The 25167-nt window shown below is 43.7% G+C and overlaps 3 protein-coding genes across 3 annotated transcripts in view; 2 read left to right on the top strand and 1 right to left on the bottom strand.

Moving 5' to 3' along the window:
* Positions 1-3610, top strand: part of grhl3 (grainyhead-like transcription factor 3) — an 8555-nt gene extending 4945 nt beyond the window's left edge. Inside the window, exons 8-12 of the mRNA XM_084568513.1 lie at positions 792-817; positions 937-1025; positions 1138-1223; positions 1329-1393; positions 2581-3610. Coding sequence (XP_084424639.1) covers positions 792-817; positions 937-1025; positions 1138-1223; positions 1329-1393; positions 2581-2698 — 384 coding nt within the window. The 3' untranslated portion in view covers positions 2699-3610. The remainder of the gene's footprint in view (positions 1-791; positions 818-936; positions 1026-1137; positions 1224-1328; positions 1394-2580) is intronic.
* Positions 3611-7670: 4060 nt separating this feature from the next.
* Positions 7671-8423, top strand: cldn23l (claudin 23-like; the record flags this gene model as incomplete). The annotated part of the gene is made up of 1 exon (XM_084569057.1): positions 7671-8423. One exon carries the CDS (start codon positions 7671-7673, stop codon positions 8421-8423), a length of 753 nt encoding a protein of 250 aa, XP_084425183.1.
* Positions 8424-9312: 889 nt separating this feature from the next.
* Positions 9313-25167, bottom strand: part of cnksr1 (connector enhancer of kinase suppressor of Ras 1) — a 30360-nt gene continuing 14505 nt past the window's right edge. Inside the window, exons 7-21 of the mRNA XM_084569050.1 lie at positions 23072-23131; positions 21184-21252; positions 20930-21055; positions 18108-18211; positions 16725-16864; positions 15693-15865; positions 15556-15589; positions 14457-14632; positions 14196-14269; positions 13703-13774; positions 13364-13434; positions 11782-11843; positions 11603-11687; positions 11068-11249; positions 9313-10946 (exon numbers count right to left, since the gene is read on the bottom strand). Of these exons, the coding sequence (XP_084425176.1) occupies positions 10506-10946; positions 11068-11249; positions 11603-11687; positions 11782-11843; positions 13364-13434; positions 13703-13774; positions 14196-14269; positions 14457-14632; positions 15556-15589; positions 15693-15865; positions 16725-16864; positions 18108-18211; positions 20930-21055; positions 21184-21252; positions 23072-23131 (1869 nt within the window). The 3' untranslated portion in view covers positions 9313-10505. The remainder of the gene's footprint in view (positions 10947-11067; positions 11250-11602; positions 11688-11781; positions 11844-13363; positions 13435-13702; positions 13775-14195; positions 14270-14456; positions 14633-15555; positions 15590-15692; positions 15866-16724; positions 16865-18107; positions 18212-20929; positions 21056-21183; positions 21253-23071; positions 23132-25167) is intronic.

Here is a 25167-nt window from a genome sequence, read left to right as displayed (position 1 = left end):
AGGCACGAGCGAAGCTGGGAAAAAAAACTGTGGGAAAGTATGCAGTGGGAAAAGTGGGCTGGGAACAAGGGGGGTTGAGAGGAGGGTGGGGGGGGGCGGTTAAGGTTGCCAGTGAAAGTGAGGCAGACTTGAGTCGAGAAGAGCTAATTGGTGTCGAAACCAGGCACAGGTACAAGCCGCTGCAGCTACTGACACACAGAGATTAAGCTATGGGGGCTTACACGAAAGCACGCACGCACGCACGCACACACCTGGCGCTACGGGACTCACGCCTCACGCACAGCACGCCACCCTCATAGTCTGTTTCTTTTGCGCAGACACATTTGCAATAACAGTGCGGTGAGAGCCCTGTTCAGACAGGTCAGTTTTCCCACACTATGGAGTGTAGGGAAAGTGTGAGACAGAGTTTGTGTGTGTGTAGCAAGGTTTGTGTGTGTAGCAAGGAGACACCGCAGCGTAATTAAAAAAGAAATGATGTAGATCTGAATTCTAATGTATAATCAAAGGAATAATTGATAATACTGAGAACTACAAAACTGTGCAAGTTATGCCCCACTCTGCATTGATTGAACTGTGTGATTAGGCATACAATAGGCCTATCTGTGCCTCTCCATCAGTGTCCACGCTGAGTAGAGGTTATGGGAAATGCAGTCTTAACGTGACGATAACATTCCTCCTTTTTATTGTGCACAGACAGTTGTGGGAAGGGGGACATTAAGCAATGCCTTTTATCAGCAGAGCCGTGTCTAATCAGATCTCTGGTCTTCCTCTCTGTTTCTCTGTCCCTCCAGGCCCCTCCCATGGACGAGATCGAAAGGTAAGCGTAGGCCGTGAACACATTAACAGTTAGGCTGTTAGCTGTGTTTTTATTTATTTATTTATTTTGGACTCGTGTTGTAGCTGCGTTTCTCTAATGTGAATGTTTGTGCCCGCCAGGAGCTCTTCTTTGAAGAGGTTGTACCCAGACAGAGAACAAAATGCTTCTCCTCCAAGCAAACAAGCCCGCAAAGAAGACCCACAAAGAGGTAGAAAATGACAAGTGCTAATTTAAAAAATAAATAATAATAAAAAATCAATGAGTTTTTCTTTTAGCTTTTTGGTGCTAATATATGTATTTTTTTTTTTTTTATCCACCAGTTCTGCTATACCTGAGGACAAGCGCTGAAGAGGTGTTTGACGCACTCATGCTCAACGCGCCAACACTGTCGGGCCTACGAGAAGCTGTGAGTGATTTTATTTTTTATTTTTTTTAACTGTATCTCATCCCTGAAGTGTATCGTCTGTCTGTCAGCAGCTAACTGTCATCTCGTATTCCTCCCCTTCCTCAGATTTCAGAAAAGTACGGCATGCAAAAAGACACCATTGGGAAAATCTACAAAAAATGCAAGAGAGGGTGAGTGTCTAGTTGTTTCACTACTACGTTTTGTCTACCTGGAGTACAATTAAAGGGCTTCATCCGACACTGGCGATGTTCGTAAAAGCAGGGCTTAGTTTGTGCTTTTAAATCTCATCCTGCTCGGAGGAAGCTCATGTTGACAGACCGGGTAGGTAGGTTAGTTGGCTCGGCCCTCTGGAATGTCTTAATTACAGCTCCCGCAAAAGAAGGACTGAGAAAGGGATGAAAAGATTTCATAAGTCCTGCGGATGAGTCACTGACAATTGTCGTTCTTATTTGTGTTTTCATAACTTCATCTATTCAGAACACAAGGAAGCGCCGTTCAAAGAGATGCCTGATTTGATAAAGGGTTTCCAGTCAAAAGCCAGAGGTTGCATGTCAAGTTAGGAGCTGTCACATGTCGCACGTATGTCAACTGAGGGTTGACAAAGGTCAGATGAGTTTCTGCGAGGTGCTCTCTGGTGTTTTGGATTGGATTCTTCCCCCGCTTATAAAAAGAATTTCATTAAATTATAACGGTTAACAAAAAAATAAAGTACTGCAGTGGTAATAAAAGGTTCACCTGATGACTCACTACTTGTAAAATAATTATCATCATTGTCAGGGAGTGTTCACAACAAGCTGGGTTTGAAAAGGGTGTCGTTAGCTCTCATTCCAAACAGCCATTGTTTTTTATCTAAAAGGCTTGAAAGTATAGTTGACTGAGTAAATACTCGTCTGGGCCTCTTTATGTGTGATAACCAGGGAGATTAGAGGGACTGTCTTGAGACCTCCTGACAGTAGCTGAAACACCTTTTGGGTGATTTTTATTTTTTTTTTCCTGCTGCTCGCTGGCAGCCATCACTGCAGGGGGAGCAGCTAAGCTAACAGGTTGGGTTACATTCTCCCCGCAGTTCCCTCCCTCCTCTTGTGCTCTTGTCTTCAATCAGCCCTGTCGCTGCAGGCAGAATGCATGAGCCAGTGGTTAGCTCAGTCATTAAAGCCTTAAAGGAGGTTAGTGTTGGTGTTAGGGAGAAGAAAGAGAGTGACCTGATTTACCCCTACTGATACAGGAGAGATAGCTCAGAGGATTAATGTGACCTGTCACACTAAAGTGACACGCTACACATTTTTTTGCACACTTTGGAGATACGTTTTATCTTTCACCACGTTAATGCGTTCATTTATCTCACTCTTCCCATCAGGATTTACGTCAACATGGACGACAACATCGTCGAACACTACACCAACCAGTCGGCCTTCCTCATCGAGATGTCCGAGGTGGTCACCGGTCAGTTCCAGGTCACCCTCACTGAAGTATGAGAAGAAGAAAAGCCGCCACTGAAGGATGAAGAGACACAGCTGCCAGTTAAAAACCATCTCTTTAAAGCACTGCCCCATCAGAGACAATGTAAGCGGTGGACTGCCATAGCCGAGAAGAGAACTGGACCGAACGGACCTCTCCAGTTTTTTTGATTTCAGGAAAAAGAAAAAAAAAAAGTCACACCGTTTCTTATTTTTGTAAATACCACTCCACCCCGTGATCGTGTTATTTGAATTTTAATATTGTAACGTAAGAGCAATTATGGTCACCAGCGTGTAAATATCTAATGTAAATAGGTTTTAATATGACAGTGTTTTATGAACTAGCACGTTGCAATCCATTTTCCACAATTTACTATGTATTTCAATATTTTTTTACCTTTTTTTTTTAATTCACAGAGGTCTGTGCATAATTTGAGTACAGCATATTCATATTTTCAGCATTTTTTGCTACTCTCGCTGCTTTCAATGTATTCATCATTTCTTCTACAAAAGCCGATGGTGCGTTTGCTTACACACAGTCACTGCAAGGAGTACCCTCCTGTAGGTTCTTGCTGGTTTCACAACTACGGCCGCCCGATCCTGGGGCGCATCAAGAACCTAAAGTCAGACATTTCCACCCATTAAACCACACGAGACCAAGTATTGGCCATCATTTTTGCCCAACGCTGTGGACATTTCCTGCCCATTTGGTGTAACCACAGTGGAAACAGTTCCTTAAACCCCTGAGGTCAGCCAGAGGACTTTCATAGTATGAACGTATATATATGTGTGTGTAAAGAGATTTTTTTTTCTTATACGCATCATTTCAAAGCGAACATGTATCCCTGTATTATTTCATTACCATGCGATGGCAATTCCGGTTTTATTACTACGCCTTTTGTAAGAAAATAAAGAAAATGCATAACAAGGTCTTGTTGTCTATCTCGGTTGTTGTGCGCGCTGGGTCTGATAAATTATCGTGGCGACAAAGAAAAGATTAGGACGAGAGATGTTTCCTGTGTAGGTGTGCACTATTACAATTAGCATTTGGAGAAGAAGTGCACACTGGAAACATGGAAACTGCAGACCGCTCTATCACCTCTATTATAGGTCAAACAAAAGCGTTCTCATTTTGGTCGTTTAAAAGCTTTTTGTTCAAAAAATAAAAAGAGGCAGCACGTGCACATTGAAATTAGTGACAAGTAGGGGTGGCACTGTCCTGGATATATGCACAGACATTCTTCAGCAAGTCAGAGAGGGAGGCACAGGCAGAGAGAAAGCCAGACAGGGGAAGCAGCGGGGAAAACAGGGCACAGACGCAAGGACAGAAGCATGGAGGAAATTAGGCGGGAGAGGCAGCTGGGGAAACTGCTGAAACAAGGATAAATGAGAAGAGGGAGCAGGGATAATGAAGAGGTGGTTACACCATCTGCTGCCAAAGACAAAAAAAAAACAAAAACATAGCCGCTCAGATGAGAGCGAGGCAGAGGCAGCCGGCGATCTGCAGTGAGATCCACTACTACCCCTCCTGAATGGTAAGTGACTGTGACTTTATGGGCTGTGTCTGCGTGCGTGCGTGAGTCTGCATTCGCTCCAGATGTGCACGTATGAGAGAAAGTGTTTGCTCTAATAATAACAACCTGCAGTATATTCAGTATTCTCAATTCAAGACCTGGCTCTTGGATGCTTCTCTGTTTCCATGTCTCTCCTCGTGCCGATTTTGCAGCAAAATAAATCGTGCACCTATTGAAGTCACTGCATTATGATCATTCCAGTTAATTCACCTGTCAGGTTAATCGTTTTCTTAAGGATGTAAGCAACTCAGATTTAAGTAATGAAATCTCTGCTGCTATGCAAAAATACAGGGAAAAATTAGGACTGCAACAAGAGTAACAGGTGCTACCTGTGCAAATAACGTTATCAATACCTCGGTGATGATGCAGCTGACTTAAACCTCTGATCTTTATGTCTGTCATCTTCTCACTTCCCCCATCTCGTCAGTGAAGCAGCAAAGCAGGAAATAATTTTCGGCAAAGATCACAAATAACAACAGGTATGTGTTTATGAAGTCTTTCCGCTCGCTTCCATCCGTATCCACACATGCATTGTTTGTTTGTTTGTTTTTTCTCTTGCATGTTCTGGCAGATGCTGTTAAGACATTCTCAGACGCTGGCTCCATTTCAAAGAATTGAATTTCTAATTAAATGAAGCAGATAAAGGAGCGAAATGTCATCAGCTCCCCGGTGGGAATATCTCTCCACGAATCACGGGTCAGGTTTCAAGATATCACCCCTGGAAGTTGTGTTGAGATGGGACCTTCGCAATGCGCCAAAGCAAACATGAGCAGGTATTTTGCTCACAATTTTGCATTGTGGTTAGCATTGATGCCTCTTGATTCGAATTCACCAGCCTACTGGAGCTGTTCTCTTCCGGGTACTATAGCTTCCAGTCCTGTGATAGACTGGCGAAATGTCTTGGGTGAACCCCGCCTCTCGCCCCAATGACTCCAGCCTCCCAAGCAACCCTCCAAAGGACAAGCGGTCACAGGAAATGAGTGGATCCATGACTTCCTCTTCATAACAAAAATCACTGATAGTGAAGTTACGCTGTCCTGGCATTATTTTTTTTTTGTTAAATTCATACAAAGTGCATTTAAAGGGGAACAACCGTTCGTCAGATACTCAGATCCGCGTATATCCATATAGTGGGAGTGACTGGGGCACCGAAACGCAGCCTCTAAATAACGCATTATCTGCCGCAAAACTCGTTTATTTCACCAATATTTTGTTATGATACGCTAGTGCTATTCCCCGTTGAGTCCGGAGTTACCTGTTATCTATTTGCGGACATGTTGTTCTTTGGCCAGCTGTTCCTCTCTCTGCCTCCGCATCCTCCTTTCAGCGAGCTCCTCATCCGTATACTCTGGCTCAAAACGGTAAGGACGTCCATCATAAACAAAGTCGTTGTCCACAACCTCAGAATTGGAAAGATATTCAGCCAACTAGCAGTACCAAATCACAGGTAAACAAGCCTCGCGGGGTGTGCGCGGCGCTCAGAGATGACATCATCCAGGTCAGGAGTTAGTAGGTCAGTCTACAGATCCCGGATGATGATAACATGTAACTCCAGACTCAACGGGGAATAGCACTAGCATATCATAACAAAATATTGGTGAAATGAACGAGTTTCGCAGCAGATAATGCGTTATTTAGAGGCTGCATTTAGGTGCCCCAGTCACTCCCATTATATGGATATACGCAGATCTAAATATCTGACAAATGACTCCAAATGACCAAAGTTATATGGGTGAGTAAACTATCATATTTTATGCCAGAAATAAGGTCCAGGTTGTAAAAAACAGTAGATGCCCTTTAAATTGTTAGCAATTGTTGTGTTTTTCTCCAAATACTGAAGTCATTGCAACTCAAGTAAGATTGTAAACCAACCCTTCACTGGGTGAGAGGTCAGTCAGAATGTAAGGTGAAGCTGAGAGGCTATAATTCCCTTATTATTCTCTATTTTTTTTCACTTTTTACTTGTGAATTATTTTTATTTATTGCTAATATAGCACTAAGATTTCATTTTAGGATCAAATCGTAAATCATAAATCTAAATTATTGCCCCATATTTCATTGTTTGCTCTCAAACGAATTAACTGCACTATGACTGCCACATCTGGACTGGCTACTGACGGAATTTGGAGGTGTGGGAATTTCCACATCTAGGGCTAGGTTCATACTTATTGAAGCCTGTAGTTTTTTAAGCAGCGCTTACGTGTCCATACTGGTCACTAAGAGATCCTTTTTAAATGCACTTTCATTTTAAGCGATGCGGACTCCGCCCGCGCACAAATGCAGCTCAAAGGTAAAGTCTTTTAGTACAAAAGCCTCCGTTCCCACAGGGATGTTCTCATGATATCTCCGTCGAGGGCGTTTGTTTGACAGAGATGTGTATTGATTGCAGCTGCCTGTGTGTGTCTACGTGACTCAAGCACGTCTTCAACTTGTCTTGTCCTTGTCCCCGAGGGCATTCTTCTTCTTCTTCTTCTTCTTTCCTCCTTGGGGCTCAGGCCGAGACACAGTAGCTGGACCCACTCTGCATTCAGACGCTGGCCTTGACGTTATTACTAGTGAATTCTTCCAAGGTCAGAGCTGACCACGAAACGCTCAGAAAACAGAAATATATGCGCACACACGCCCCTGAACTCTGCCAACATTTACATAAACAAGACAATTAGGACTCGGCGAGAAGTCTAACACGGTCTACACACACTAACACACACACACACACACACACACACACACACACTGTCACGTTGAGACTGGCCAGGTTATTGTATCCTAGCAACAGACACAGGCATCGACCGTTCGATATATTTTTTTTTTCTTTCCCTGTCCGGCGCAGGAGCAGTGAAGCCAAACCTCCTTCTGCTTTCTCCGGCTGCTCGTGTGCTCGTCTTCACTCCACTTCACACCTCTGTTGTGTTTTTGTGTCTGTGTTTGTCTCCCTCGCTCCATCGCCTTGATTTGACGTGCTCTGCCTCACTCTCAGGCTGAGTCTTCCTCATTCGCCCAGACAGTCACTATGAAGAGTCTGCAGCCGGAGGAGAGGAGAGTTTCCATGAAGAGGTACTGGATGAGCTTCTGTTTATTATTATTTTGAACTTTAAATTGCTCTGACTCTCTTTCGCTTCTGCTATGAATTGATTTTTATGTTAAGTTTTAAGCTCTCGATCACAGACATGTTTAAATCAGTTGTAGAGGAGACACTTGTGAATGGATTTTGTTTCATGTGAACACAAAAAAATGATGTCTACCCAATTATATCTTGTTTTTTTCCTCATTTTTTTTTTCAGATTGGAGCCACACATATCTGCAGAGTCCCACCATACCAGTATTTGACCAACAAGCTGCATCTCTGTCTGGACTAAGAACCACTGTTATCTGTCTTTTGCTTTACTTCATTTCTTGAGAGGGCTGTAAAACCGATCATGCACACTCCTGCCTCCATGGTGATGGGGATCGTCTTCGCCCCCTTGGGACTTGTTCTCGTTTTCACTGCTGCCATCACCCCTCAGTGGCGAGAGGGACAGGCACGTCTGAACATGGCAGGTCCGGGATCTCTCTTTCGATCAGGGGCGAAAGGTCAAGGCATGGGGGTCAAGTCCGGGTCGGCGGAGGCGCTGCTCCTCCTGCGTTCTGATGGACTGTGGGAGAGCTGCCTGCAGGTGGAGCACTCTGAGCTGAAGCAGTGCTGGCCTGTAGCTGGTCCATATCAGAGGGACCCGCGGGTCCGTTTGGCACAGGGCTTGGTGCTCACCTCCTTGTTCCTGTGCGGCACTGGCATTGTTCTGGCTTGCATCGGGGTCCGATGCTGGACAGACTTGCCTCTGAGAGGGGTGGCGGCCTCGGGAGGACTCCTGGTGGTGATGGCGGGGTTGCTGAGCCTGACCGCATTAGGGGTGTACACCCACAACCTCAGAAGACTTGGGATGGGTCCGAGCCAAGGGATCAGTAATCCACGGTTCCCTCAGCTCACCTTGCATCCAGCTGGCTCGCTCTACTTCGGGTGGCTGGGTTCATGTTTACAGGTGCTGGGAGGCGGCGCTTTGCTGTTCAGCTTCAAGCGGCCAAAATGCCCAACCTGCCCATCCCGCCCGGAACTGCCCGTGTGCCCTGCGTGCCGCTCATGTCCGGAAATTACCAACAAGACAGACATGGATGTTTATGAAGTCAGCTGTTAGAATTTTAGGAAAACACCTTCTAACTTATCAGCAAACAAATCAGCCAAGGAGTAAGATAAGATGTTACTGTTTCAATTCATAAATGTACCACTTTGCTTCTACCAGATCACTCTTAACGCAAGTATGAGCCTAATGGATGTAGCTCCCTCTTGAGAGAGGCTTTGAAGTGTAAATATAAAGTGATGAATGTTATAGTAGAAAAAAGATTCAAGTTCCCGCTGCCTTCAGCTGCAACATTTAGTGACACACGACTCAAGTATCGCCTTTTCACATTTTGGCCATTTGTACTGTTGGAAAAAAATATATATATTTTTGTGTCTGAACAAAACTGTGATATGTAAAATATATTTGTGATGAATTTGTAGAGTGTAGAGGCTTTCTTTAAATGATGTTAGAGCTTTGAGTGATTTTAGATCCCTCTCCAGAACAATGTGCTTTTAATATTTGAAGGCAAAAGAGTGAAAGAGGACTATTTTTGATGTCAGATCAATGTGAACCCGTTGTACCAATTTTTTAGCCAGTCTGTCTTTTGTATGACGCCCTCACGAAGGAGCCTTTCATCTCGATGTGACATTATTGACTTGGAGCAGCGAGCAGGAGCGAGTACAACGGGGTGTTGTTTGTTCCTTGTAAATCATTTGTTGGGTGTTGAGTTAGTTTAGTGCGTACATACTTGGTGGCGCATTCTGCATTGAATAAAACATTTCAAGAGTATGTCACTGCGTGCTGTATCTTGTTTTTTCTTTGTGAGACACTACTAATAAAGAAAATATTCAACTGAAATCACATACCTGACTGATTTTGTTCTCCTAACCTATACTAATTACGTTAAATGTGTACATTATTGCCTTCTGGGTGATGAAAAGGCATTCACATTAGTTGTCTTGACACAAAGCGGAGAGGCAGCGGGATCCTCTCAGGCGACGCACAGCAGACAAGGTCACTGCAAGGGAATTTGCAAACAAACAGCCTCATTATGCGAGTAGATGCTAGACGCGACTGCAGCCGAGATCATGACTCGATGAGAGAACGAGCAGTTCGGCTGTGCAAGTCGGCGGCAAACGAAGACTTTTAGCGGGGGACTAACAAGTTGAAGTCATTAGTTCTCTGTGTGTGTCTTTGTTGAGAAAATAAGGACAGTAAATGTAGACAGTAGGTTGAGACTTTTAGTAAATATACTATAAAAAAACAAATGAGAAAATGAGATCATCATCCACAGGGGATCGAATTTTGTCTGAAAATTAATTCAATACAAAGGTAAAATTTAACTGAAATTAAGGTGCAATGAAAGATTTCGTCTTTTCAGTCAAGTGTCCTTCGGTGGACACCTGAAGGAGAGGACTCGTCAGGCCGAAATGCACGCACCGAGGACAGGCGCGGACATGTGCAGCATTCTGCTTTATCTAGGCTCGTCAATTAATCCCCTATCAGTCACCTTGATCTCCACACAACAGGAACATCGTGACACATTTCAGTGATCTTCATGCTCCCCTTGTAATTAAGTCAATTAAGATGAAATGGAGCAGGGCCACATCGGATGTCTCAGCTCTTGTGCGGTCTTCACTTTCCCTGTTGTGTTCATGGGAGGCAATTCATGTGCACTCATGCACACATTCAGTTAAGAGTCCAGAGAGATCCCAACAGGAGCACTGGCAATGTTCTCACAGTGAATGTTCGGTGCAAACATTTTTCCAATGTACCTTTATTAAGGTAACGTCAATGAACAAATACATACAGTATTTATAGTAAAACTGTATTTACATATAACATGAGACACGACTTACATTAAAAAAATCTCTCTGAATTCCAAGAAATGTCCTACTTGATATTTTTATTCTAAGAAGAACAAGTCAACCTTAGAATTCGTTAATTGACACTTGGCAGATTGTTCTCTTCGCTGTAAACTTGTCGCATGTCCAAATTTTGAAAAAGACAAACAAGTCTGCGTCTGTATACTTGATTGGAGTGTTGATTTAGTGGCAGCTTTAACTCGTCCTTTCAGGTGAACGTCAGCAGGAAAACGTCAGGAGTCTGATTTTTAGTAAACGGGGCAACTTTTGGGACTTTTCCAGTGTGTGTTTTCTAAATGTAGAAGTAGTTCTCCGCACCGTCCCCGCTCTGCGCCATTTCACTCAGCTCTTTGTTTATTGACTCCTGCAGCGAACCCAGAGAGATTTCTAATACTGGACTGGTGTCCTCCGGCGAAGACGCCTGTTGGATCTCCAGGAGAACATCAGACGGCTCAGCGTCAACTAGCTGCTCCCCGTCGCTCAGGCTTATACCGAATGCGCCTTCTTTCTCTGCGGCAGCTGTTTCCTTGGCGACTGTTTCCGTGGCAACCGTCTCAGTGGGTGTGTCCTGCGCCGCTGCAACGTGCCCTCCTTTGGGGGCCTTGAGTGCAGCCAGCTTCTCAATGTCTTGAACTAGTTCCTCGTTCTGCTCCCTCCAGTTGCGGTACTTTGAAGGCGTCAGCTCCGGGTCGTCGAGGATCTTGCTGATCTGCTGCAGCTCCGCTTCTTTGGCCTGGGGAGCAAAAGAGTTTCGGTGATCATGCTGATGCACTCAAAAGAACAACAGGTCTGCACAAGACACTTGATCGAGTTTATTTCATTTTCTTGAACCTGATGAAATGTGACCTCCTCACCTTCAGGGTGCTTTGTAGAGTTCGGAGTATGTGCACCTTCTCGTTGATCACGGGGTTCTTGTTGCGTCGAATGAACGATTTCCTGAACTGGTCGTGCGTAAACGGCTGCTCTTGTCCGATCAGGGAAACTCCTCCTTCCTTTATGTTGTTTAACATCCTGCCCATCTCATCGACGTGGCCGCCTTTTCACGGGAACAGAGAAGCAGACGGGAATGGCGAAAAAATGGATAAAATAAGATAAGACAACCCTTTAATTTATCCTACAGTGGGACGTGAAAGAGATGGAGTTTAATACCGAACAAGGCCTGGCTGACAACATCATTTATCTATCTGTCGAAAGCTGACTGTGTCAATAGAAAACAAAATCCCACAATGAATACGACTTCTATTAAGTCCATTCATTGATTATTAAAACATCTATCAGAGGGACTCGGCCTGCACAGATTAAAGGAATAATTTACTGAGCAGTAGAAAAAGACAGAAATGAGTTGAGAGAGAGAGAAAATACGGAGAGAGAGAGAATTCATACTTGTACCTTTGCTGCCCTCTGTTGAAAGACTTGATGACGACGCCTTGGTCGTCTTCCCCTTAGTGCGAGGCAGAGTGTTGGACTGCACCTTCTGAGAGACATAACAGAAAAGAAAAAACACAATATCAGTCTGAATGGTGTTCATGTGTGCGTTTTGAATGTGAACACGCGTGTGTGTAACTCGCCTTGTTTCTCCTGCGGGGCGAAGGAGACGATTCGCTCTCTGATTCGGTCTCACTGTAGCACTCTGTTCAGATATTAACACAGGCGTCGAATTAATGAAATGACCTCGAACTTTTCAGTTGCATTATTAATAGTCTGGCAGGTTACCGTAGCGACAGTAGTTATACTTTATTATATAGTATATGCAGAATTATGAAGCCACACCTGAGAGGACTGAATAAAGGGCCTCGTTGAAGAGGCCTATGAGAGGCCACTTTCCAGCAGCAGAGGCTCACCATGCTTCACCTGTCGCCTTTTTGTTTTTGTTTTTTTATGAAATAAACCCTTGTTTTTCTAACTCTGTCATGTGTGCCCCATGGTGATGCCCGGGAATGCCGATGAGGACTAGTTTAGTTATTCAGATTTTCAGTCAGGTTAGAGAGTAAACCAGGTAAGGTGGAACAGTTTAACTGGGAACTCTAATATTGTGACAGCAAGCATTCGCTGGCCTCCTTCTTTAAGATGGGGGTACTTTGGGCGTGCTAACAGGAGGTATTATGCGTGAACATCAGCAATTACAGATGCTTTGTGTGTGTGTTATAGTGTTTTTTGGTGTTATAAGGACGTCGGTCCAATTTCGGTGGACCCTCGAGCTGGGTAGTAACGCAATACACTGCGCAGTCCTGAGCCTTGTTTCATACCAGGATACCTCATCATGAATTATTGCACAAGTAGTAGGAAATATGCATGTGCTCAAAGTTAGAGGTGATCAAAAAAAAATTAATTTGGGATTATACAAACCATATTTGGTGTCTGGGTGATTCAGGTAAAAGTTTAAGAACTAAAATCACCACCACTCGGTTGTACAGTATGTCTCCAGCGACCAGTCAAGCTGCAGTTTGCATCTATGCCTGACATGTATATGCAGTTTATTTTGTTTATTTAAAAGGGATCCCCATTAATTCGTATATGCAGTGAAGAGTTGGAAAGAATTTAATAAGATCACAGTTAGGCATCAGTTTTATCCATTATGCCTTCATCCTATTAGACCATACGTGTCAAACATACGGCCCGGGGGCCAAAACCGGCCCGCCAGAGGGTCTAATCTGGCCCGCGGGATGAATTTGTGAATTGCAAAAATTACATCGAAGACATTAACTGCAGTTTTTCCAATAAAAGTAATTGCTATTCCTAGGGTTCACACAGATTTAGTAAGAGTTGTGGACATAACACAACACTGAGACCTAGAACTAAGCAGAAATTTCTTTTTCTTAAAAAATGTCCAGTGATTAAATGTAAACATTTTCACAACGTTCTTCTTTGCACTAAAACAAAGTGAAACATTTGGAGTTGTCGTTATTTATAGGTAAATATGCTACCGTGTTATTGGTCTGGCCCCCTTGACATCGAACTGGGCTGTATGTGACCCCTGAACTAAAATGAGTTTGACACCCCTGTATTAGACATTTGTCTAATATCCAAGTGAGCGTTTGTGTCAGATTTGAAGGGATTCCTAAGAAGAAACGGGGAATGAGCGGACAGACAGACAGACGGGAAACCCCAAAACATAATGCCAGCGCAGAAGCACAAAACCATTTCCCCCACCTTCTTCACTATCTGGGCCTTTTTCGAACTTCTTGTGCTTCTGTATGGCTCCCATAAGACAGTTAATCCACCTGGAGAACAAAAAAAACAACAAAATGACGCATCATGACAACAGCATAGATACATATAAGATTTACTTGCAGTATAATCTCTGCTCTGAGATTAGATTAGATTTTGAAATTTAAAAAGAATTTGATCTGTAGGGGGCAGTACAGACTAGCAGCTGTAGGTGTGATTCAATGCCTTTCACATACTGAAACATTATATAGGAGCAGGTGCACCAAGCTACTACCCTGTCTAGATCCTTTGTGTAGTATTATACATTACACTTAAACTTACTTGCTCATGTCGGTGACGTTATCGGCAGCGAAGAAGAAGTTCTGAAATTTCCTGTGGCACATCTGGAACACGCTGGCAGGATGAGGGAGTCACAGACACAAAGTTAATCACAGATAAATTAAAACGCACAAACCACAAAGCCGACAAGGAATTTCCCTTCTCATCCGTGTCTAGAGACGAGATTCCACAAATTCTTCAGTAATGTAATGTAAATGTGTGAAAATAGAAATAAGGGGGATTTTTTTTTTCTCTTCCTTTTTTCTTTTAAATGCTAGGTTTCCTGCATCACGTACACCGTGGGCTGCATGGATCCTGGACAGATCCTCCACTGTGCGCAGAGACAATAAAGCTTCTGTTTCAAGCTAAAGGACTCAATGACTTTTTTCTTTATTACGCCATCATATCTTTTATTATATCTACAAGCTGCAAAGTCCCACATATTCTTAGCTTTTAAAAGGCCGTTAACGTGATTCTGGTTTGAATTCATCCTTACTATTTCCTCTTGTGTTCTCCGGCGCTCTCTATGCTGTAGCTGGCTATGTTGAGCAGACCCTCCGCCTTCTCATCCTGAAGAAAAAACACAATTCAAGAAAGTCAAACATAAGAGCAAGGCCTGTATTTGACTACCACTCGCACCGTGTGCCTCCCTGGGGAGAAACTCAATAACACGCCATTTTGAAAATACTTAGAAGTGCTATATTAAGGCCCGCCTCACACTGAAACACTGACAACGCTGATTTCAGTTTTTGCCCACCTGCTGGCTCATGTACCAGTAAAGGGAAGGCCCCTTGAGGACAAACCAGAAGCGTTGCCACTTCTGGGCGATGAAGACGCTGCTCTCCTTTCTCTTCTTCCAGAGCCAGCCGTCGCAGTCCGGATGACCCAACTCGCGGCAGGACACGCGACGCCGACTCATAGCCGTCGTCATGCCTGCGGGAGTGAAAAGGACGCAAGAGGAAAGAATATGATAAGAAAATTACCATTGCTCGTATCTCTATAATCTATCGTAATATTTCATAATCGAGCAGAACTAAAGAAACGCAGGAAGCTTCCTTTTCTTGCACAGATTCTATTTTATTTTACAAAATAGACCAATGCCGGTAATAGCCTCAGTGATAGTGTTGGGGTGCCACACAATGATCCACACTAATGAACGCATATTAGTTGTTCAGCGAAAATACATCCTTTAATTAGTGTAAAAACACTCGATCCAACAGTCAGGATTCATTAGACTCTTGCGTAGAATTTAAAGCCGCTTCTTTTAAGCCCTGACACTGTTGTGCAGTCAACTTTAATTACGGGAATATATCTGCACGTTCCTTCAGCGGCCGAACCCCCGTTCATTGCGGGGCATTATGCTTTTAACACTAATTGCACATTTCATACTCATCTGCGTTCTCTGTGTCACACTGCTGGGTGGAGGTACTCATCTCATGATACTCATTTATAAAGCTCTACTGTTTAAGCTGCCAAGCATCCGCGCTTTTCTCACATACTGAATCTTGTTAGTCTTGTACTTTAATAAATATTCTATCTGAGATCCTGCTAACGCCTCTCTCACCTCAGTGGTACTGGTTTCAGGTACGGTAGACCCTTATTAGTGAAATTAGTGCCCAATGGAGACATTAAAGCTTAATTTTATCATGTCTTATATGACTCTTTTAATCTTAATAAAACCACTGCTTAAGGATTAAACAGTCATCATTTGCTTGCTGCCACTACTCTTGCTCTTGATCGAACCCTTTCAAGCCTGCCCTTTATAACGTCTTGATCCGATTTTGGAATTGATTTTGACTTGGCTACAGTCCTGAGCGTTCTGCTCACATCATTATTTTATTTGAACGAAATCTCACCTTTCGTAGAGCTCTTCTTCGAGTCCTTATTCCCCTGAAACGACAATCAGACAGTCATCATTCTGTGTTTTTACACGTTGTTTGTCTCAATCCACTTCAAAATGTCCGGCTGTGAACGTTCTCCTTTTCCCCCTCACCGTGTTTCCCACCATTTCGGGGCTGAAGCTGACGCTCGCCGTTTCCTGGTTGACTCCCTGAGGCGAATGGCTTCTGAATGACCCCACTCTGAAGGGCGAATGTCTCCTGGGAGAGGGCGTCCGCGCCCTGTGAAGAATCGGGGAGAGCCTCGAACGCACTGAACTCTCGGGGTCTGCGGAGGAACGCAAATAAGGCCCAGCCTGAAGCATTTGTGTCGATGTTCAAATGACAGTAAAACGATTACTATGCAGCACACGATAATAATGCACATTTGCGTGGTGTGAGTTTGCCGCTTGATCTAGGTGACAAATCTCATTAGAGTGCAAGTTCTGTGATGTAATTTGAACTAACAACAGTCGGAGAATCCATTAGCCATTGTCAGAAGTCTTTCTGGGGTTTTATTGAAGCCAGCTGATATCCAGATAACAGACAACAGATATCCAGGCAAAGCCTTCCTGTTCCATGCGCCAGTCATTGGTTACAGACTGACTAACAGCTTTAAACATGGACTTTGAGTTGAGTGACAAAGAGTAAAACTAGATAGCATACACTCAGTTTTATAGTTTACACCAACAACATCGGTGTTGTTTGCGATATCCGCTTGACAGATGCAGTGTTTTATATCTCTGTAGCTCTTCTTGCGTGCATGCATTCAAAGCCTTGCACACCACTCAGACTACAAACGGAAACCGGAAAGGCATCAAAATCTTTGCCCTTGCTTTTTGCATATTCAAATGCGGACATGTTTCTGAAGACTAAGCTAACATCTACTCTGAGCCATTAAGGCAAATTTGCGGTTTGATATTCCTGTGAGGCTGCAGTTTGGAATCCTTTCTCATGTCATAGTCAGAATGAAAAACAGCATTGCCACTGAGGTAACTGAAGTGTTTTACTGCGGAGAGTCTTCTAGTTAGTTCAAGTGTTTTGTGTACTGTATGTGCAAGTATATCTATGTTTCTTCCTGATTTAAAATACAGCTAAAATATACAGGGGGCTCAGAGGGACGCAAACATCTTGCAGAGGTTTCTTACCAGAGGCTGTGGAGGGCGACAGCCTGCCCAGCTGGCTCGGAAATGAGGTTGGCCTTCCCTTCAGCTCCTTTTCGGTGTATAACTCAGATTCGTCCTGTTCCACAGGCTGCAGATTTACCTCTGGGCCGTGAATAGCTCGCCTTGTAACAAAATGCAAAATAAATGAAAAAGAACATATCAATAAAAGCAACTCAATAACGGTGCACTCGGGCGCTTCTGAGTGGGCTACTGCGTCTGAGATTTGAGAATCAGCATCTCAAAATGCGTGCACTTTACAGAACAATAAGCAAACACAAGATTGATGGGGAGGGTTAATGTTTGCATCCCCTCACAACAAAGCGTGCATCTTTAACTCAAGATGTTTTAAAGGTAAAGGCGAAGGAAAACACGAGGTCAGAATGTCAACACTAACCTAAAACATTAAAAAAAATCATCTGTGGGCTTTTTAAATTAAATATGACACTAAATGCCAGTAGTTTAAAGTTTTTATTTGTAATTTCTATTCTTAGACTGGAGCTGTATCAGGATGTGACAGAATTATTTACAACCATAATGCACCATCACCGCCCACTCCCTCCATTTGTCTGAGTCCGCCCGCTCCCCATCACCTCCCCGTGTCTCTTTCTGGTTCTCCATCAGTCTCTTTCCACCCGTCTTTTTTCTTCTAGTACGGTCCGAGGTTAGTTTGACTCTTTCCCAAACTTCCTGAAGAATTCATCATCTCTCTCCTCAGTAGGAGGTCGCGGGTGCGCGCGGCCGAATTTACGGCATTTGTAATGTGACCTCATTGTAAACCCACGGGCTGATTAACAAGGTCAAACGGGTTCGTGGGAGGTTCAGCTCTGTTGAGTAAATCCTTGGTAATTTAGTGGACCAGGCTCATGTCCAACCTGCTCTGTCTGCTGACACATACGCAAAGTATTACGCCTTTAAGGAGACTCACCAATTCCCACAGTTCGAGCCACTTTATCGCTTTGTTTATTAAGAAATTCAAAATTCTTTAGCTCTGCTCTAAGCACATCAAGTTCTGTTTCCCACTAAAACAAACTGCGTGTATCTCTGTACTCCCAAACCCCGTTAAATTCGTTTTCTTTGCAAATAAACATTTCAAATGTAAAATATTAATTGATTAAAACAATGTTTATGAGCTCAAAAAAACGTATTTTTTCCTCCATTTAGCCTGTTCAAGTATATGATTCTACAGGCATAAACCGCCACCTGTTGGTATATGGAATAAAGTAAAGCCATTGGTAGATTGCATAGCTCCTTAGACTGATGCATGTGCAAAAGAATATGCAAAACTGAGGCCCATTACAGGTCTCGCTTATTATCCTGAGCAGAAATGGAATAGTAGATAATTAAAAATGTTGCACACGGTCTCACCTAAAAGAATGGGACAGCCTCTCCAATATTGAGTGCCTTGGATTACCCTCCTCGTCCTTTTCTTCTTCCTCCTCTGGTGTTTCTTCTTTCTTCTCTTCCTCCTTCTGGAAACCAATCAGAAGAAAGACATATATGTTAGAGTGCACACTGACCTTTGTGTGTGCGTTTATGTCTTTAGGGGTGTAGCAGAGGAGTAAGGCAGCCTTCTCTTCATCTACATCTGCACAGTCTGTGGCTTAGCAGACGAAGCAACATACACACAATGTGTGAAACTCCTGCTAAAAGCAGGGTTTCTCGTGAGTGCAAGATGAAACCGGTACACCCAGCTGATTCACATCTCCTCATGCGTTCTCTCACCCTGCGCCGCCAGCTTGATCTGAGATTAACATGGTAATGGTCACAAGGGGGTGTGAAATGCGCTGTGCCTGTCTCAGACTCCGTGTGTGTGTGTGATCCGGTGGGTAGTTCAGGCAACTGTCGGCATAGCGACTACGGAGAGTGTGTGAATGTTTATGGAAAGGGATCCCAAGTGATGCTAAGCGGAAATCGTAGAGGGCATTCTCATGGAAGTGTTGTTCGGGTTCCCCTGAGAAAAACTATGTAAACAATCTGATGGATGGTTTTTATGCTCGACTTTCACCCCTGGATGTAATTATAATAAACTGAACCTCAGCAGAAGACAATTAAAATTATATAACAATTACGCTGACGGCACCGGGTGCATTTTAATGGATTCACAAATGGTTAGAACATTCGGAGGGACGGTATGGGCGAAACGAAATAAAAAAAAGTCATTACTAAGAAATGTTTTGGGCCCTGTGGGCTCAGAGTGTCTCGTTTAAAATGCTGGTATGAAGTGATACGATGCATACAAATGTTGTTAACAAGACTTAAAACTACAATGTTAATGAATGTACCAATGTACCATTTAAGTGCTGAGTAAAGCTACTACCAGAGTATGCTTAGAGTCAAAAGCGATTGCAAATTTATGCAAAACTCAAGCTTATTCTGGGTCCAAAATGGAAAGTAACTTCTTAAGGCTCATTTAAGGTACTGCGGGCATATACGACGTAACCTACATACACTATATTACCAAAAGTATTCGCTCACCCATTCAAATGATCAGAATCAGGTGTTCTAATCACTTGGCCTGGCCCCAGGTGTATAAATTCAAGCACTCAGGCATGCAGACTGTGAAACAAGACATTTGTGAAAGAATGGGCCGCTCTCAGGAGCTCAGTGAATTCCAGCGTGGAACTGTCATAGGATGCCACTTGTGCAACAAATCCAGTCGTGAAATTTCCTCGCTCCTAAATATTCCACAGTCAACTGTCAGCTCTATTATAACAAAATGGAAGCGTTTGGGGAAAAACAGCAACTCAGCCACGAAGTGGTAGGCCACGTAAAGTGACGGAGAGGGGTCAGCGGATGCTGAAGCGCATAGTGCAAAGAGGTCGCCGACTTTCTGCACAGTCAATTGCTACAGAGCTACAAACTTCATGTGACCTTCAGATTAGCCCAAGTACAGTACGCAGAGAGCTTCATGGAATGGGTTTCCATGGCCGAGCAGCTGCAGCCAAGCCACACATCACCAAGTGCAATGCAAGGCGTCGGATGCAATGGTGTAAAGCACGCCGCCACTGGCCTCTAGAGCAGTGGAGACGCGTTCTCTGGAGTGATGAATCACGCTTTACCATCTGGCAATCTGATGGACGAGTCTGGGTTTGGAGGTTGCCAGGAGAACGGTACATTTCAGATTGCATTGTGCCAACTGTGAAATTTGGTGGAGGAGGAATTATGGTATGGGGTTGTTTTTCAGGAGCTGGGCTTGGCCCCTTAGTTCCAGTGAAAGGAACATTGAATGCTTCAGGATACCAAAACATTTTGGACAATTCCATGCTCCCAACCTTGTGGGAACAGTTTGGAGCGGGCCCCTTCCTCTTCCAACATGACTGTGCACCAGTGCACAAAGCAAGGTCCATAAAGACGTGGATGACAGAGTCTGGTGTGGATGAACTTGACTGGCCTGCACAGAGTCCTGACCTGAACCCGATAGAACACCTTTGGGATGAATTAGAGCGGAGACTGAGAGCCAGGCCTTCTCGACCAACATCAGTGTGTGACCTCACCAATGCGCTTTTGGAAGAATGGTCAAAAATTCCTATAAACACTCTCCTCAACCTTGTGGACAGTCTTCCCAGAAGAGTTGAAGCTGTAATAGCTGCAAAAGGTGGACCGACATCATATTGAATTCTATGAGTTAGGAATGGGATGGCACTTCAGTTCATAGAATGAGTAAAGGCAGGTGAGCGAATACTTTTGGTAATATAGTGTATGTAGCCTACGCCGGTGCAAGCCATTTATAACTTCCTGCTTCACTTTCAACAATGGCGAATGAAACGCGTCGAAATGTCACCGAAATGTCGCCAAAGACGAGTCATACAAATGTTTCGATCTCCGACTGTCCTCAGTTGACCTTTGCTCGATGTGTTCCATCTTTATTGATCCAAAACAATCAATTTGAAAACTGCGGAGATGGAGAAGCCGCTGTAAATACTAAAGCAGAAACACACTACTACCAAGCGGACCAATCACAGTGTAGGGTCTGAGCTGTCGCCGTAACCCTTGACGCAGAAGCCTAAACTGAGGGAATCTGTTTATGTATGTTTGATGGCAGCAGCAATGTCTTTAGCAGTTTTCAAGTATTTTAACCGCTGTTCTTTGGAGACTGTCAATTTATCCGAACAACATTTCGTATATATTGTTAAAACGGTAGATATATTCAGACTTAGGTGTCTCCAAACATCTTTAATGCCCCTGACCTGTGAGGAGGAGACCAGAGTTGGGTCTCTGATCCGCACAGACCCAGGGATCTTCTTCAAGACCAGGGTCACTCCGTTGGGATTCTCCTGCAGCTTCTTCACAAGGTTAGCTCTGCTCCATCCCACCTGACGTGGCAACACAGACAGATCACTTCAGTTGCCGCTGTTTTCAGGTGAGTCCAAGACTGACAGAGAAGTGCAACCGGGGGGGAAAAAAAGTGCCAAATACACACTCTATATGCGGCATCACTCACCACTATCTGGTCATTGACTTGAACCACTTCATCGCCGGCCAAGATCTTCACAAAGACGTCAGTGGAAGGCTGTAAGAGCACAAATAAGAACTACGGTCAACTGAAATACAACTGAATGCAGCACACAGTGTTAATCTGAGGCATACATCTTAAATGTATTGTAAATTTTATTTGCAGCTTACTTCTGTTACATGATGAGCACATGAACGCTCACACACCAGTTCATTAGGTACACCAGTGAAAACAAATGCATTCTAATATAACAGTCCCGCACTAAATCGTAGTTTCATGAAGGTTTTGGTGTTAAAAATAACCTGCGTAAGATGTGCCGCTCTGATATGTGATTGTCCCATAATCTGACAGTAGTTATGATCTGGAAAAATACAAATAATCAGTGACCCAAATGATGCTGCCAAGGACATTTGCGGACACCGCCTACTGCATTTATGAAAAATACGAAAAGCCCACATTGCACACCTCGTGACCTCGTAATATGACTGAAGCCTGTGTGTGACAGCAAATGGAACACGAACTCAAACAAAGACTCCCACCGACAGAGCCCAGGTCAAGGATCCTTCCCGTTTTCATGCACTGCATTTTGTGGATAGCGTTCATATCTCTTATTATCAGTAAACCACAGAAACGTTACTGCAGTAGCTGCAGAGTTATGGGTTCTATGTTGTTGACATCATGGAAAAATAACATCGTCATCTTCCTGTCCCACGGGAGAGCAACCCTTGCACTCCTTTTATAAGCCCTCCTCACTCTCGCTGATAAACACTCCTCTGTCCTCCCATTGCTTTGGCTTTCTCAGAAAATCATGAGCCTGCGCTCTGTCTACGGGGTGATTTTATTTTTCTCAGAGAAGCTTTTATTCATATCAAAAAACAGAATCATATTAAGGTTAATGCAGTGAACCGCACGCGCAAAGTGTCGCCGTTGTTCTAACCAGTTAAGCAGCCAGCTACGGCTTTTTTTGTTTTACAAGACCATTACATCTAATACACATAAACAGATACTGTCACTGCATGTTACAAGCTCCTTGTTTACATGCAGAATTTAGACGAAGCACTTTGTGGATATTTACAACGTGTTTGCAGCGTAAGGGCTATGCTTGGTTTCAGTTTCAAAGCAGCCGAGCGGAGAAAGATAAGCCACCAGCTAAAAATAATGTGTCACACAAAAGTACTTCCAAGGGGATTTCTGCCCAACACAGAGCTCATTGTTCCATAATATATGAATGAAAATGAAAATTTCATACTTCATGTGTGCACAGTGCAGGAGAGGCGCCAATGTTTGCCGATTCTCCTGCGACGTAAAACCAACTCAAAAGGGATTTTTTGGGGTCAGATTTTTTTTTCAACTTAAAATATACTTCCAGTTCCTTCTAGATGTGACTCTCAGACAGACGAGCGTCAGGTCTGTGTTTAGGAGAACAAATCCTTTCAATAGGAGAAGTGTGAAAGAGTGCCGAAATGTTATCTCCGGAAAAAATATGTGATGTGACAGACCGGGGCCACAAATTTGCAGCTTGTCACCTGTTCAGTAAAGCTAACAGGATTAGCTTGATAAGGAAATTCACCACTCTTAATGCAAAAATCTAATGTACTAGATTTCCATGTGGTTCCATCCAGTTTGGTTGGTAACAGACCAGGTCACGTTAAGAAAGGAAACACTGGAAAGATGCTTTTGGATTTGACCCACAGCTCTCTACATGGAGCTGTTGTAAAGAGACTAGCTGTGGTTGAAGTTAACCAACTAGTTGAGAGTTCAAGAGGAGCAGAGGTTTGAGTCATGCTGGTCCTGAGTCATGCCGGCCTTCAGAGGACAGATGACTGATGGTTAGCTTGGTCAGCGACAAAAGCAAATGTACATGAGCAAGTCTGACCTCAGCTGCAGTTCCCGTCACGTAGTGGTTACTGGAACTGGTGGACGTTATCTCAATGCCCTGAGAGAAAGAGTAACAAAGATAAAAAAAAATAATAAATGTTAGAGACACTTGCTGATGCTGGGAAACATACAAAATGTCAGTTTTACACATCACCAAGTCAGAATGCTTAAATCTAACGGACACGTAAACATCGCTCCATCTTGTTACCGTCTTCGCTGCGGGATTCTGTGGAAGTATTGACGTATGTCTCCGCATGCAATCACCCGTCAGCTGGCAGTGATTGATCATTTTAGCAAGTTGTAATGGCCGCGGGGGGAGCGAACTAATCACACCCCCAGGAAGCCCAGATCACATAATCAATACATATCACGTGACTACGAGCAACGCGAATGGATTGAAACCGTGCCCTTCCCTCACTGAAAAGATCATAAAGTTACAGAATCCTACACACACCCAATACACAATACATCGATCAGACAAAACATTATGACCACCTTCCTAATATTGTGTACGTCTCCCTTGTGCCTCCTAAACAGTTCTGACTCATCAGAGAATGGGCCATGGGCCTTCTGAGGGTGTCCTATGGTGTCTGGCAACAGGATGTTGTTAGTGGGGGGCCTTTGGATCCTATGGGTTGAGGGGAGGGGCCTCTGTGGATCATCCCACAGATACTTGATCAGTTTGGTATCTAGTGAATTTGGAGGCCAGGTCAACACCTTGTGCTGTTCTTCATGTTTTTTTTGAGTTTTTGTGTGTGTGCCTGTGTCAGGCTGCATCCTGCTGGGGATGGTTGCCGCCATCAAGGAGTGTCATTGCTATGGGGTGGGGGTGCCTGGTCTAGTCCCTACATGTCTCAGTAACATCCACATGAATGCCAGGTCCAAATGTTTCCCAGCAGAACATTGTATTGTCACAAGAGGGTCAATGTTATTTACTTCTCCTGTGGTTTTAATGTTGTGGCTGATAGGTGTATATTGACGTTTATTGACTGGTGGGCTAATAGATAATAAATGACAACATAGTGAAGCTGTCACCTCTCCTACTTATTTTTCCCATAAGTACAGATAAATGACATTTCTCCTATATAGTTGGTTTCCTGTAGCGTCACAGTGGTCTAGCGGTTAACACTGGCAACACGCAGGAAGGAGGTTGTGAGTTAGCAAACAAGATTTATGTGGTTTCACGTGTTTACTGAATGCGCCATGTTTTGTACACGTGTGTATAAATCATAATTCTTCCTGCCTTTCACTTCCCTTTCTTTCTGTCTGAAGTTCCCATTACTCTTGATCTACGGGAGGGCAGACCTCATTATTGCTGATGTGCTCCGATCAATGCCCCTTTGTAAAAATGATCCGTTTCTTGGAAATTCGGACTAAAATCACTTTTAAATCAACCTACTCTCCTTGCACACTTGCAGCTACACGCAAGAATGCATTCATGGTTGCGCACGGAAATCTGTGCTTGTCTGGTATATGACAGAAGAGGTAACGAAATGCTGCTAGAAAACGTGCATAGTTACTCTAAAGGCAACACACAGGACACGGTCAGGAAGACTAACTGAGCAGGTGAGCGAGAGCGAGGAAATGGGATGAGAGAGATTTTGACTTAATGGCCCGAGCACACGGCAGCGAAGGAAATTGGACAAAAGTATCGAGGAAAATTGCTCTTTAGAAATGGGAACCAAAAGGACACCAGATTATGTAGATAACAAGCAAAAGAGGGGAGCTATTATTGGAGTACTAAAAGTACCAAGTGACACAAAAAAGAACATTGTGAACAACTAAAGGTTTCGGAGAGAGGAAATACAACAAAGGCAGGTGCAGGGAGAACCTTGGATTGGATGAAAGAGGTGATGTATGGAACCAAGTGACGACAGAAACCTCCGGGCAGAGATGAAGACAGAAAATATAGACTGAAAATGACAGAGAAGAGAAGACATAGTGAGATCAGACAAGCTACAGAGTGTGGTAAGAATTTAAGAAGACGGTTAGTGAGATGGTTAAGATGCTGCACAGGAAAACTAAAGGAGAAGGAGAAGTTGAAGATGGTATAGCAGAGCTTTAACGATCATTTCATCTCATACCTTTACATTA

This window comes from Chelon labrosus (genome assembly GCF_963514085.1).
Source record: "Chelon labrosus genome assembly, chromosome: 20".
In the NCBI taxonomy this organism is placed as follows: Eukaryota; Metazoa; Chordata; class Actinopteri; order Mugiliformes; family Mugilidae; genus Chelon; species Chelon labrosus.
This window is presented reverse-complemented; position numbering and strand designations above follow the sequence as displayed.